The sequence below is a fragment of the Nothoprocta perdicaria genome, unplaced genomic scaffold (assembly GCF_003342845.1).
Source record: "Nothoprocta perdicaria isolate Ctin4 unplaced genomic scaffold, notPer1 scaffold_314, whole genome shotgun sequence".
In the NCBI taxonomy this organism is placed as follows: Eukaryota; Metazoa; Chordata; class Aves; order Tinamiformes; family Tinamidae; genus Nothoprocta; species Nothoprocta perdicaria.
Window position 1 is genome coordinate 183373 of NW_020455549.1, and position 14186 is coordinate 197558.

Genomic DNA, 14186 nt, shown 5'->3' on the forward strand with positions numbered 1-14186 from the left:
CAGTCTCATAGCAACTGTCCTTTCAACAGTTTGAAACCTTCTGTGACAAAATGTTTAACACTCACCGATCATCCCTTAATGCTCCAGGCGGGTCCGCCCACTCGCCGCACCTAAAAGCTCGCGCTTTTGCATCTCCCTAAATCCCTCTTTTTTGGAGAGCGTTGGACAGTTAAATATAAATACTGGAAATGAGAGAAATGACTTTGTAACRTGGAGATGCCAGCACTTTTGCAGGGTTTGCAGGGAGGTTATTTATCTTTCCAACCCGTGTTCTCCATATTTCGATGTTTTTCAGAAAGGCAACACACTAATTACAAATGTTCAAATAAGGCTGAAAGAAGTAGGTGCCTCTGTTAAACACCGGTGCGGTTTGGGCACTGATCTCCCGCTCGGATTTGCCACCAGCTGAATGAACCTGTTGCTTTTCTTGCAGCTGATTATGGAAGAGGTGCCCAAGAGCAGCAGCAGCAGCAGCAGCAGCGCAGGGGCGGCTTCGCAAACATCGGCTGTACAAGGTACAACACTGCAGGCAGCTCAGCTCTCTCATATTGCTCAACAGGTAAAGCCTGGCCCAAATCTCAGCAAACATTGCAGGGAGCTAAGAGCCCCTTTTACGGGCAAACCGTGTTAATTCTGGCGTTTTAAAGATGCACGGAGAAGAACCAGCAAAGAGAGCTGAGGAGAGCCATCTTCTCATGATGGACAACACGAAATGAATGGCTTTGCTCGGATTCAGAACAACCTAAAATGAATTCAGGGCTGGTGCAATGCAAAAATGCAGCTCGCCGTTCCTGTTAGATTGTGCATCCTTTGTGACAGTTGGCTCTGCTGCCCAGAATTGAATCGAGGACCTGGTTTTTATTTTTTGAGAAAAACTATTTACAGCTCCTTTTGTAAGCTATGGCAAGCCTGGATGCTCAGCACCATGGAAACACTTGGGTTTTAGCCCAGCATTAATGTGTTTAATGTGATAAATCATAGGAAGCTGGAAATTTGACACACTTTTCATGAGGTGACATCACTTTCAAAGCTTTAACCTCGTTTTCTCCTGATTAGAATTTCTGCGTCTGAAAGAGCACATTTTTCTAGAAAAGTCTGCGCTCTCGGCYGCGTCTCAGCGCTGCAAAACGATGACGTTTAACAGCTCGTCCACTGTTTACTGTGTGGAAGCAATTTAGATTCTGATGCCAAATGCAGATAACCACATGAAACAAAGACAGGACAGGGTATCAGCAAGCATCCTGTTGTTTGTTTACAAACTCTTTTCTGACCTGTTTTTATATAGGGTTGCCAATGCGGCTTAATACTATGTTGTGTCATAACCAGATAACAGTAATAATTCTGTTTTTTTTAGGCCCACATTCCAGCTACAATGTTAATCGAAGCTCATAGTTTTATAGCACTATGGAGCAGATGCCTTAATTTTTATTGGGAAAAATCTGCTCTTTATTGGGAAGAATCTGCCCTTGGTTCTTCTTGCCTGTCCAGAGCTGTGTAATTTATCTCCTTTGTTTCCCGTGGGGTCTGGCATCTTTCAAACAGCCCCTGTGCYGCTGAGCAGTTTGGCCAGCGTTTGTTCTATGTAAAATTCTTCTCTGTGGCGTCTTTGAACYGTATTCTTACCCTGGTTGCTTAAAAAGAAATCCAGTAACATCACGCATCAATCACGCTGCCTTCTGCACTGATTTACTGTGGTCAGTCTGATCTATCCTGAGGCCTTAGGTCTGTTGGGGACTTCATCTTAAGTTGGGTTTAGTGCCTTTACAGGGAACTGAGGCAACTTAGCTCTTCAGGCACTTATATTTCTGCCCATTTCACTGTAAAGCACTCCTAAATGAAATCAAAACTTGAAAAATAAACTGTCACAAAGGTGGGGCTTTATCTGTGTATATTTAGGCAGTTATATGGAAGCAGTCATTCTCAGTAAAGGTCCCAGTGTTGGGATTCTGCAGAAATCTGCTTTATTACGGCTCCTTCCGAAAAGAATGTGTGTAAGTTGAAGAGTTTTCACCTTCCACACATCCTGCGATTGATTTTCTCCCTCACCTGAGGCATGTAAGTGGCTTCTACGTGTACAGATACATACTGAGAMACGTGTGTCTTTAAAGGGTACCTTCTTAGGCTGGGTTAGACTGCAGAGAGGCTTCTGCTAATGCACGTTCTGCATTAGTTTTCACACATGCAGCCACGTTCTCCGCTGCTGTCGAAGCCCTGCTGCTGCTCACGGCCCTGTGCTCTGTTGCAGATGTCGCTCCGAGGTCCCGCTCCGTTGACGGTTGTCCAGCTGCCTGGAGAACAAGTCCAGGTGCAGGGAGTCATTCAGACAGCCCAGTCCTCCTCTGTAATCCACTCACCCCAGGTGCAAACAGTGCAGGTAACCGCAGAGCCGCTGTTAAATCACCACGCGTCTTGTTTTAGGGACATGMAAAGACTTGCAGAGACCTGTGAGCTAATTGAGCCTTCCTGCCCCTGCTGCGAGCATGCTGTATCCATCGTTCTTATTTAACAAGCCTTTATGCACAAGACTATTTGTAGTGATAAAGTTGCTTTTTGAGTAGAAATGAAACTAGTGGACTTGAGCCTCCCTTTGCAAAGCAGAAACCCTCTTTTATTACCCAACCCAGGGGACGAGCACAATAATTCAGTGAAGAAAAAGTGTTTGGAAAAGCTGGATCTGAATGATGGTGGAGAGACTGTTGATTACTCACCTAGCGAATGCTGAAATTCCACTTATGTGGGACCTGAGCATTCTGYTTGTGTGTCTCTTACTCACTTTCCGTGTGCTTTTTGCACAAGCCACTTCAGAGGGGTGCCTCGGGGGGTTACGCTCCGCCTGCTCCTAGTCCGGTTCGGTTTGGGCTGCAGAGCCCGCTGGGCAGCGTGGCGTTGGAGCTGCACTGTGCAGTAACTGCACTCATCAGCTGAATCACCGGGAGAACTAAAAGGCATTAGTCACTCATCCTTTTACTCTTGGTTATCCATTCGTATGACATTAAATTGCGAAATCAGAGAGAAATCAGGAGAAAAAAAAAAAAAMCAAAAAACCAAAACTATAATGCATGTGTGGCTATCATTGTTCCTGTAACATCAGAGCGTGGAGAAGAAAATGTACTTTACTTTGCTGCAAACATTTTTCCATCCCTCTAGTAAGTTGTCTCAACCTGAGTCTCTGCTGATCCCTTTCCTGTCATCATGTTCTAATTGCAGGTTCCCCACTGACTTTATTCTTACCTTTTTCTTTTTTTCTTTTGTGGCCTTGCAGCTCACAGCAAAAACCACAAGTAGTGTGTGAGCAGCTTTTCTTTTAAATGCTGATAGCAGGTTGCTCTTCTTGCCTTTTTAACAGAAGGTAACTGAGAAATACTGTTCCCGTAGCTGTGTGTGTTCTTGTTGACTTCTTGTTGCTGGTGCGCAGATAAGTACAAATAAACGCTTTGTTAGCTTGCCTTTAATAAGGAGCATCAGAGGGAAAAAATGACACTGGACAAGGACACAACGGAATAAAAAGGAAATTAGAGTTAATACTTGGCATATTTGCTCCCTGATAAGCTGCTGCCTTTAAATATTTATGTTGTTTTCATTTGGCTCTTGTGTTCTTACCAACAAAATACATCACTTGGCTGTCTACATGATAGGTTTTAAGTATTTTATGTGTTTGTTTCTGTACGTAAATGGTGTTCCTGTTTGCACTCCTGTCACCTCCTTAGACGAATTTATATGTGGAAGTGGGTCACCTTTCCAGACTAGATCAGCTGTGGAGATTCACTGTCATCTAGCAGCATTTTGCTTTATTTTGCACAAAGATATGTGCAGCTTCCCTCTGACCCTTGCGTTTGCTTAGCTGGAGCTCTTCACTGAGTTCTTGTTTACAGGTTTCTTTTGGTTTGGTTCACCCGTTTTTCTGTAGGTAATTTTCATTTTATTTCAGAATGTGTATTCCAGAATTCAAAATTAGGCTTATGAGATTTTTATGAAAATGCAAAGCCTTTTATTTCTTCACACTCTTATTTTTGGATTTCTAGATCGATTACTCCTGTAGTCGTAGAAGTTGGCTTCAGATGGTGAAGGCTTTTTCACCTTTTAATGTTGTAAATATTTTGGGGATCTCTCGAGCTTTCTCTTTATAAGGAGTTTTAATAGATTTGCATCCTTTGGGTTTTAAAGTGAATATGTTCTGGTTTCTCTGTGACCTTTCTATCAGTAAGTCTTTGCGAATTGCTAGAAATATTAAATAGCGCTGAATCTAGAAACCCACTGCATTTTCATTTGGTCTGTGAGTAACTGTTACTTTAGCTGTGCAGCTTTAGCTCATAAAAATGAAAAGCTAGGCATGTTACATGGGCATTTCCTCTGGAGTGTGCAGGAGAGCCACAGGGAATGTGTTTTTCAGGTATCTTCTCTGTCTGAGAGTGAAGATTCCCAGGATTCATCGGACAGCATAGGCTCCTCGCAGAAAGCTCGAGGTATCTTAGCTCGTCGTCCGTCTTACCGGTGAGTATTTGGTTTTAGTGCTGTAGGTTCGGGATGAAGAGTTGGCAGCTCTGCTTTTCTCTTCATGTAAATGCTGCTAACTCCTCATTTGGTCTGGGATAAGGTGCTTAAAATTCACACCTCCATTTGTTGGCCTTTTAAATAGGGATGTGTCTGTTTTCCTAGCAGCATTGTCCATTGCTTGAGAAGCTGTGCAAGACCTAAATTAAATACAGAGCACAAATACACAAATAGACAGGCTAAGTTTGTATTTAAAGAGCAAAAGATTAATATAAAAACTTTTTTTTTTKKGTGTTAATCTACTTTCTAAGTTTATTCTGGCAGCAAATAGAGCCAATTGATTTTAATTGGATATACAAAGCATGTTCTTGAGAGAACTGAAGGATCAGGTTTAAAAAAAAAAAAGGAAAAAAAAAATTCTCTTAACAGTTCAGACTTAAGCTCCTGGAAAAATGTTTATGATGGAAACTCTGGTGCAGCTTTTACTGAAATGAAATGGTGCAGCTGCAGTGTTAGAACAACATTAGCACAAAGTATCTTCAGTACATTGTTTTTCTGAAGGTTACTGAAATCTACTGCAAATGCTACAGATTATTGCAGGCTTACCAGTGCAAACAGCTAAGGCTTTTAGAGGATAATGATTGAAAATCTGGAATTTGCACTGAATTGTGCGTGCAAATATTTTATCAGTCGGTAGCCTGACTTCAATTGCTCTTAGCTCTGTCAATGTAAAATGATAAAAACATTTGACAAAAAATGAGAATTGATAAACTACAGAAATATAATTGCAGAAAGACTTTGAGACAGGTACCTYATACAAAATATTAATAATTTCCAAAAATGTTTTATTTATTTTAGCATTTATTTCTGCAATGCAAAATACTGTCACTATTTTGCAACTTTTGTTGCGTAACTTATAGTTGTTGCCTATTACTGGAGCTGATGTAGATTTTTTTTTTTTCCAATTTATTTATTTTTTTTAGAAAAATCTTGAAAGATCTTTCCTCTGAAGAAACACGGGATAGAAAAGGAGATGAGGAAAGTCCTGGTGTCTCTACTGTTACATCTATGTCAGTCCCCACACCTATCTACCAGACAAGCACTGGACAATACAGTATGTTATACAAAATACATACGTAACTGGATATACTTTTATTAAACTTGTTCCAAAATACTTCTGTGTGTGTGTGCATGCGTGAGATTTTTTTTATATATATATATATATATATATATATATATATATATATATAAAATATATATATATACACACACACGCACATATATATGTATGTGTGTGTATATATGTGTGTGTGTGTGTGTATCATTAAAGTGAAACAAAAAGATTGTAATTCCTTTGGTGATTAATGAAGCTACTACTGTTATGTGGAAATAAGCTGGTATCTAAAGAATGCAGGTAACTTCAGTACTGTGTTATTTTTTGTGTATTAAGACAAATGTGGATGTTTATTGAGAGGTATAAAATCTCTGCTTTTCAGAAAGAAGAAAATAATTTAAACAGCAGKATTCTAGTGTTAGATTGAGTCCAAAATGTGAGATTGTTGAAAGATACAGTTGCATAAACCTTAGGGCCAAAATGCATTCCTGTGGTTTTAAGGAAATGTAAAGGATTTGTTTCTTTCATTTTGTCATCTAGTAATCACTGTGATTGCAAAGCAAACAGCTGTGTGCTTGTATGTGATTCTAGAAGTGAAGGCAGTTATAAAAACCGAAGTTTTTAAATCTGCAAAATATAAGAATTGCAGAAGAGTAAACCTAAATTATACTATTTCACTATATTCAGTTCCTACAGAAGAAACTTTAGTAAGAAGTATGTAGATGTTTAGTAAGAAGCCAACAACAAGACCTAATTATTAAAGGTTGCAAAGAATAAACCCTTTCAAAATAGGGAATATTTTTAGTGGTGGCTTAAGATGTAGATTTGCTAGTGGGAATGAATGCACCGTGCACAGCTCCAGCTTTCTCTGTACTTCACGGTGTGCAGCCGCAGATCTTTTGGGTGCACATCTTTTGGGTGCAGATCTTTGGGTGCAAATTGGCGCAAATCTTTTTGTCTTCAAGTTGCCATTGCTGCGAACGGCTTGCAGCTGGCCAGCCCCGGCGCGGACGGCGTGCAGGGCCTGCAGACGCTGACCATGGCGAACACGGGCGGCTCGCAGCCCGGCACCACCATCCTGCAGTACGCGCAGACCTCCGATGGGCAGCAGATCCTCGTCCCCAGCAACCAGGTGGTTGTGCAGAGTGAGTATTTCTCCCGGGCATGCCTGGAAATACTGATTCCTCCCAGCTTAACCTCCTAACGCTGCCACGTGTTGACGCCTCGCGCTGTTTGTGCAACAGCCGCGTCGGGAGACATGCAGACTTACCAGATCCGCACCACGCCGACCACCACGTCCCTCCCGCAGACCGTGGTCATGACGTCCCCTGTCACTCTGACCTCGCAGACGAGTAAGACGGATGATCCACAGTTGAAAAGAGAAATAAGGCTGATGAAGAACAGGTATGTAAACGTGCCCGGGCTGCTTTTATTTGTTAGCTTACTGTGCTAAAGTAGGAGTTCAAAAGACAGATTAAATTGGAGCTAATTTAAATGTGTGCCATCATTATGGCTTGCTGCATCCAGGCAGCAAAAACATCAGAGATTTTGTCCAAAACATGCGATGTGGAATTTGGAAAACAAGCTGTTTTTTCCCTGCAGATTGACTACCATGTGTGTTAGCAGATACTGCTAAATTTCATGCTCTCCACCTACTGTTGCAGTTTGTTCTGCTAATGATGCCAGTGCCAACTCCCTCATCTCGTTTTGGTCAGTGTTAAAACACTCATAAAACACTCAAATTGCAGATAAAATAAACAGTGACTTCTGTCTGTCTGTTCCAGAGAAGCTGCTCGAGAATGCCGTAGAAAGAAGAAAGAGTATGTTAAATGTCTGGAAAATCGAGTTGCAGTCCTGGAAAATCAAAACAAAACTCTAATTGAGGAGCTAAAAACTTTGAAAGATCTTTACTGTCATAAAAGTGTGTAAGAAAAGAAGGTAAAACTTTTGTGGACTGTTCAAATTTCAGAGGAGATTTTTTTTTTATACTGAATTTTCTAAACTAGATGAAAGGTCAAAAATGAAACTTTTCTACCTAGATTTCACAACGTAAAGACTATATAGATTTTATTTACATGTTGGTGACAAAGTACAAAATGGAACGAGAAAACCTCACCAAAATTCCTGCTGGCACAACTGGAAACGTCATTAAAGTCAAGATTGCATCTACAAAAAAAGGACATTCACATTTTACCAGACAGGAATGTCTTTGAGCTACAAATACTTTTTGTCATGGAGGCAATGTTTGGTTACAATCAAAATATGGATGAAATGGAATCCTGGCCGTAGCTGACATAATTAATAACATTTATAACCAGTATATGATTTCTTACTGTTTTTTCAATCCTTTTTCTTTCAGTTATTTGTATGTAAATATTTTTATTTTAACCTGTAAGTTGTTAATTACAGGTAAAGATGATTTAAAAAGAAAAGGTAATACTTTGCTAGAGGTATAAATTATGTTTATTCTTTCTCAGCTGACGGTTTAAAAGTTTCTTTTCTTTTTAATGTTTGCTGTGTTTATCTGATTTGGAAAGGTTTTGCAGAGAGCAGTGAGAGGCCTAGTCCTGAAGATGTCTGAGGCAGGTGAAACAGGGTGTTGACTTTTCCTCAGAGAATTCAACACATCGAATTCTTTTCAAGTCCAGGTTAGGTAAAAACAAGTACAGGTGAAGAAAAGCTTCTGGAGAATGATTTTAAAATAGTTTGTTCTTAGTTGCTGGGCATGATAAACGTCTATAACTGAAAAATAAATGGTGTGCTGATTATATCTACAGTTATACACGCATGGCTTATTCTGTTTGGAGATTCTACTGTGCTTTGGAACATTAAAACCAAATAAGAACAGTGAAATAAAAAAATTGAAGACATATACCAAAGGGTTTAATGAGGTTCTAACATAGGGTTTATATGCTGAAAGTAGTACAAAAATTCCAGACTAATTTTGTAAGGTAGGCAATATTTTGCAAATTAATGGTATCTTTGTAAGMAAATATTCTATTAAAAACTGGTAGATGGTTGGTATATTTTGTAGCTAAATTGTGATCTTTACAAATTCTGAAATTCCGTTTATATACGTATTTTGACAGTTTATATATTTCATTTTAGTAAACAAATGGAATATTTTGTGAACCAGATTTTCAATCATATATTTTTATGGGTAGTACAAAGTCAAATGAGATCCTCTTTGGTGCAGGAGACATTTGCATTAATTTTGTATGTCTATAGGCAACTTGCAACAAAATGGATCCTAAAGAGTGTTGCAGAAAAAAAAAAAAAAAAATCAGGGCTTTTTTCCTCCCCCCCCCCCAGTTAATAATATCTACACATTTGATCTTACTGCTATCAGAGATTCTAGTTTGTATCATTTTGATTTGTTTCAGGTGAAAATTAAGTGATGTTTGACATGATCAGGACTTTTGGGTGTAAATAGAAAAATGTGTATACAGTGCTTATTGCATGAATAACAAATACACTATTTTCCATAGTTAGGATTGAATCCTGCGTCCAGTTATGTCAGCGGGAATTGCACTATGGACTATGCTATTAAAAGGTGTTAGAGCTATGTGTGTGTGTTGTGCTAGCTCAGATCTGAAATAAATTAAAAGATGTACTCACTCCCTAGATGTGCATTGTTTATCATATGGTCAGTCAGTATTTTTTATTTTACTCATTTTTGAATTAATGGGCTGCTTAGCAAGCAGAGCTCCTTGCAAATGGTATGAGGCTGCATTCCACAATCACACTCTTAGTAGGCTATCGAAGTATTTTTGTTTCTAAAGTTTAATATATGATTGTTCCGAACATGATCCACTATACATTTCCTTTAGGCCAAAGGGAAGTAGACATTTATGTTCTCCATCATGTCCAAAAAAGGTGCTCTGGTTAGAAAGCAGCTAGGGAAAGCGGTCACACTATGAAACTGTGTCCAAAMGAGGTGTTTGGTGCCCCCGGATTCTGTTGGGGGGATTTCAGGAAAAGGGAATGCTGCTTGGGATGTGCTCAGCACCCTGGCAAATCGGGCCTTTTCGCTGTGTCTGCTGTCAGGTGTCTGTACGCTCTTTGGTGTACGTACAAGAGAGCAGAGTTTGATCTACAGTACTGAAATTAATATGATAAATTAGTATGATAACTCCTCTGTATGGTATTTTGATCCTCACTGTGTGCTCTTGTTCCTTTACTTTCTTTTATCATATTGGATAATAATTAAAAAAAGCTATCAAGTGTTAAGGCTGTATGGAAAATGGTGGCCAATCCTTTCCGTATTCAGCCAGTGAAGCAATTGTAATGCTGCCAGAAATAATAGTAAATTTTTATCCTCTTAAAATAACAGTGTTTTGGGAAAGAGCATATGAAACAGTAACCTGCGTTTGCTCTTTAATCACTTATCATGCAGTAGTTATTTTGGATTTATTTCAAAATCTACATGGTAAAAGAGTAAATGTACATCTTGACAGTAAGAGAGATGATACCAAATGCTGTTCTGCTGGTTATTTCCAAACAAAAATATGTGCTTTATATGAACTGTAAATATTTGTTGAAACAGTTAGATGGTTGAAAATTTTGACCTTGGTAAATAAAGTCGCCAGAATATAATTCTGATGTTCCTTATTTATTGATCAGTTGATTTTTAGTTAAAATCCTSTTTTAGCAGTTCAAACTAAATGTCTGTGCTGTCTAGTTAATCAGGTCTTTTGTACTGGCCAAGAATAAATACTTCAGCCTAAGAAAGGGCCTCCGGAGATCCTTTGCTCGGTGTGTTCTTACAGCAGGCAAGCAGAAAGCAACATTATTTAGTGCTAAAATTTAGTCATCACAAAAACAAACTAGTGGAGAAAACCTCTTTGCCTTTTGTAGGTATTTTTTTCGTTTTACTTTTGTTTAAACCRAGCCACCCTGCGAACTAAAACCACTCTGTGCTCTGTTAGTATTCATCCAGCAGAGGGAGTATCCCTGCCATTTCCAGCCACACCTGCTATTAGGTAATAACTAAGCTAGAGATAGCTGGAAAAATATAGGAAGAGGGAAGGAAAAAATGTTTTCTGTTGGGAATGTTTCTGTATATTAAATTTCACTGTTAGAGTCAAGGCTGTTATCATTTCCTCTATTGTTAGCGTGGATCTCAAAGGTAAAAGATGGAAAACTGAGATAATAAAATTCCAAACTTTCAAGAGATGAACTTGGAAGGACTCATAGGTGGATTTAATTATCTGTATTTCATGCTTATAAGATAATTTGGGGCTGACAAAAACAATTATGTTATTTTGTGGCAAGGCATGCCCATCAGAGTGGCTTTTTTTCAAGAAAATAAATTCTGTATTTATACTGAAAACACATTTTGTTGCAAGAATGCCAAGGTTTCACATTGTAGAGCAAAGCTATACATTGCAGTTCCTTTAAACTAGAATACTATGTGCAGTGTATGATCAGGTTAAATTGTAAATCTTCAGCCTTCTTTAGAACAAATAGAGAATATTAATTCCCTAACAGATTATCATGGTGATGTATACTTTAATGTTTTGTAAACATAATGAATTCATCCATTTCGTACTCCCCCAAATTCGGTGTTTTATCATAGTTTAAAACGTTACATTCAGAGCAAATGGTAGAATATATTTTTATTGTGCTTTGCCCTAGTTCGTATATTTACAAGAGATATTGTAACTCCAAAAATAATACTGCTTTATTAAAATGTTTATATATATAAAAATATATATACACACATACAGAGCCTGGATAAAAACATGCTTTCTTAAAAAAAAAAAAAAAAAGGCTTTTGTCCTTTTAGACTGAGATTTGGCCTTACAAAGCATGACTTGGCTCTTTGCAGTTTTTGCAAAGAGCCCAGACCTCTGCTCTGATGATGCAAGGGCTTCTCACGCCTAGGAAACTCAGGCAAGCAGCAGAGCGCTCGTGATCAGGCAGATCACAAGCGCAGTGCCCCTGGCCTTCCCCGCCTTGTTACTCAACACGAGTTCCGCCGTTACCCAGCTTCTGTATGAAGATAAACGGACGTAGATCCCAGGAAATCTTGGTCTCCCACAGCCAATTCCAAAACTGGTAATTCCTATTAGGTAGTATTTGCTGGTATTAGGGTGATAGCACATTAAAGGGCCACCGCTGTCTCCCTGGAAAACAGTAGCAACATTTTCCCTTCCAAGAATCAATGCAGGGTTAGGTCGGTAACGTAACCCCGTTTTCTTGATCAACTGTAAGACTCGATGTAAAACGGTAAAATGGACAAATCAAAATACTTTTCCCTGGGTGATACTACCTTGACCTTGTCGATGTGGTTGCTTCAGTGCCTTTAACCGAAAATGACTTTTTTTTTTCCATTTATAGCTTTTCATTCTGAGATTTGTTTCCCTAAACTTTCTTAGTCATCAGTTAACATGGGAATTCAGATTACACTGTCYCCACAGTATGTTACTTTAAGTACCAAGGAACGTGGTATCTTGAATGTTTGCCAAGACACTCTGTTAGAGGAAGCAAGCTGAGGGAAGCAGGAAGTCTATCAGACTAAGTATTTAGGAATACACTGTATTTTTTAATTATAAATATCTTGTGCATTAAATGCTTCCATACCACCAGTCTGCCCCAGGTTTGTATACTAGTACTTTTGGCTTCAGAATTTCTTTTTTCTGAGAAAGGTCTTTCTGATCAGAGAGAGATAACTGATTGTTCAGCATTTAATTTACCATCTCACTACTGAACTAAATCACTTTCCAATGTTGCTGTTCTCTTTCAAAAGCATAAAACCATGTAAACTGTGTGCACATGTACAGTGATGTATATGTATGCTTATATAAAYGTATGTGCTTGTATGTGTATTTTACTGAAACCTTTGTGAGAARCTTTGTATAAATATGGTAACGTGAGCTGTTAACTTTCTTACTGCCTCCTGCCAAGTATCACTGACTTTTTTTGTGTGTTTTTGAGATATGATTTTTCTTTGGAATCACCATCTTTTTATTTAACGTTCACTCTTACCTGACAGCTGTCGATGCCTCCAGCTTCAGAGCCAGCACAAATCATGTTCCTATTAATCATTCCTCCATAGGAATCAAAAGCATTACAGGAATCAAAAGGAATGATTTCCACTTGTGCTTCCTGTAATACATCTGAGGCTTTTCCTGTAAAGGAAAACAGTATAAAATAATTGCGCTGCAGCGTGTAGCAGTTCTTACTGAGTTCTCTTCCTGTGCTGGCGATTTAAGCATACTTCTGAACAGGCTCAGACATGTTCTTAATGCAGAGCTTGTGCCTGCTTCTAGTGGATTTAAGCTGAAGTCAGGTACATATTTGCAGATTTGGGACTGCTGTAGTTTTTGCTTGTCTTGCTCTGCAGAAGCATTAAAGATAACGACATTAGTCACCAGTTGTGCCCCAGATGTCAGAGGTGTCTTCTCCAACAAGCTCGGACAGTCCCTGGCTGCCTTATCAATCTCCACGCCCCGAGGATAGGCACCATTGCACACCATCGAGGCTGCGAGCACTGCAACTACAGACAGGATTCGAGGGGGAGCAGCAATTCCCCAAACACGCTGGGAGTCCTATATTCACGAGGCATTGCAGCAGGATTTTTGTTTTTCAGTTAAAAAAAAAAAAAAAAANAGCTTTTTTTTTTTTTTGCTTTTTTTTTTTTCCCCCCCAACTTATCCCTAGAAGAAAGGCTAAAAGTCAGACCCAAAGCCTTGGGTCACTTCTTTGTAGGCCTAATCAGCTCTCAATGGAAAAATTATGGAGAGCAGATTTTCAGTTGCAGGAAGATGGAATGATGTTTTCGAGGAGACTGAAACCCCAACTGATTCAGTAGTGTCAGTGAGCCTCAGGGGCTGAAACCTGCAATCGGTCATTTAGCTCATAATTTGGTCAGGCAAGCAAGAACTTTTACCTTTTTCACTTAAATGTCCCCAACCGCTTATAAAGCAGATGGTTTCGTTGTCAATAGAGAAGTAAAGGTCTGCAGAAGGTAAGCAAATAGGCTGAATATAGTCAGTGTAGCGGACAGAGGAATCAAGTTGAAATAATGCAATATCATTTTCAAATGTTTCTTTCTTGAATTCTGGATGGGTAGTGATGTTTCTAATACATCTTTTTGTTGTATGTTTGTCATATTTATGAAGGTTATGTGCACCTAGCACAGCTCTCCAGCCAAATGGGTCCCTAAAAGAGAATTCATATATTTTTTAGTTAAATACATTTCTTGGTGGCATTTTTTTAACTTGTTGCTGTACTGTTGGCTTAAACCCTTCTGAGAATATACCTTGAAAATTCTGCTCTAAATAGTTTTTGGAATAAGTTTGGCTAATGCCAGTTTTGGCTGTACTGAACACTCAGTTTGCCTAACGCTGGTTATATGTTTTAAAGCAAATTCATTTTAATGACTTAAGCTGATATTCAGATTTTGCTTCCCACCACTGTCCGAGCAGAAACTTCCTAGGAAGTATTCATTTGAAGAGATAACTACATAGGTTTCTTTCACCAAAAAAAAAAAAAAAAAAAAAAAAGGAGAGATGCAATTCCAGACATGTTTTAATGCTCCTGTTGCTATTAGAACAAATGACTGTTATCTAACTAG

General features: G+C 38.9%; 2 protein-coding genes across 2 annotated transcripts in view; one reads left to right on the forward strand and one right to left on the reverse strand.

Moving 5' to 3' along the window:
* Positions 1-439: 439 nt before the first annotated feature.
* Positions 440-7889, forward strand: ATF1 (activating transcription factor 1). Its single transcript, XM_026042802.1, has 7 exons — positions 440-559; positions 2246-2374; positions 4391-4491; positions 5475-5605; positions 6571-6750; positions 6850-7009; positions 7390-7889. Exons 1-7 carry the CDS (start codon positions 440-442, stop codon positions 7532-7534), a joined length of 966 nt encoding a protein of 321 aa, XP_025898587.1. The 3' UTR covers positions 7535-7889.
* A 3607-nt stretch (positions 7890-11496) lies between these two features.
* TMPRSS12 (transmembrane serine protease 12) overlaps positions 11497-14186 on the reverse strand; it is a 4234-nt gene continuing 1544 nt past the window's right edge. The window contains exons 3-5 of the mRNA XM_026042807.1: positions 13500-13771; positions 12596-12738; positions 11497-11733 (exon numbers count right to left, since the gene is read on the reverse strand). Coding sequence (XP_025898592.1) covers positions 11497-11733; positions 12596-12738; positions 13500-13771 — 652 coding nt within the window. The remainder of the gene's footprint in view (positions 11734-12595; positions 12739-13499; positions 13772-14186) is intronic.

Excerpts from the sequence above, each read along its gene's own strand:
- ATF1 (XM_026042802.1), top strand. The coding sequence starts at position 440 with ATGGAAGAGGTGCCCAAGAGCAGCAGCAGCAGCAGCAGCAGCGCAGGG. Across the intron at positions 4,492-5,474 it reads GCTCGTCGTCCGTCTTACCG|AAAAATCTTGAAAGATCTTT; the intron begins GTGAGTATTTGG and ends TATTTTTTTTAG. Across the intron at positions 7,010-7,389 it reads ATAAGGCTGATGAAGAACAG|AGAAGCTGCTCGAGAATGCC; the intron begins GTATGTAAACGT and ends TGTCTGTTCCAG.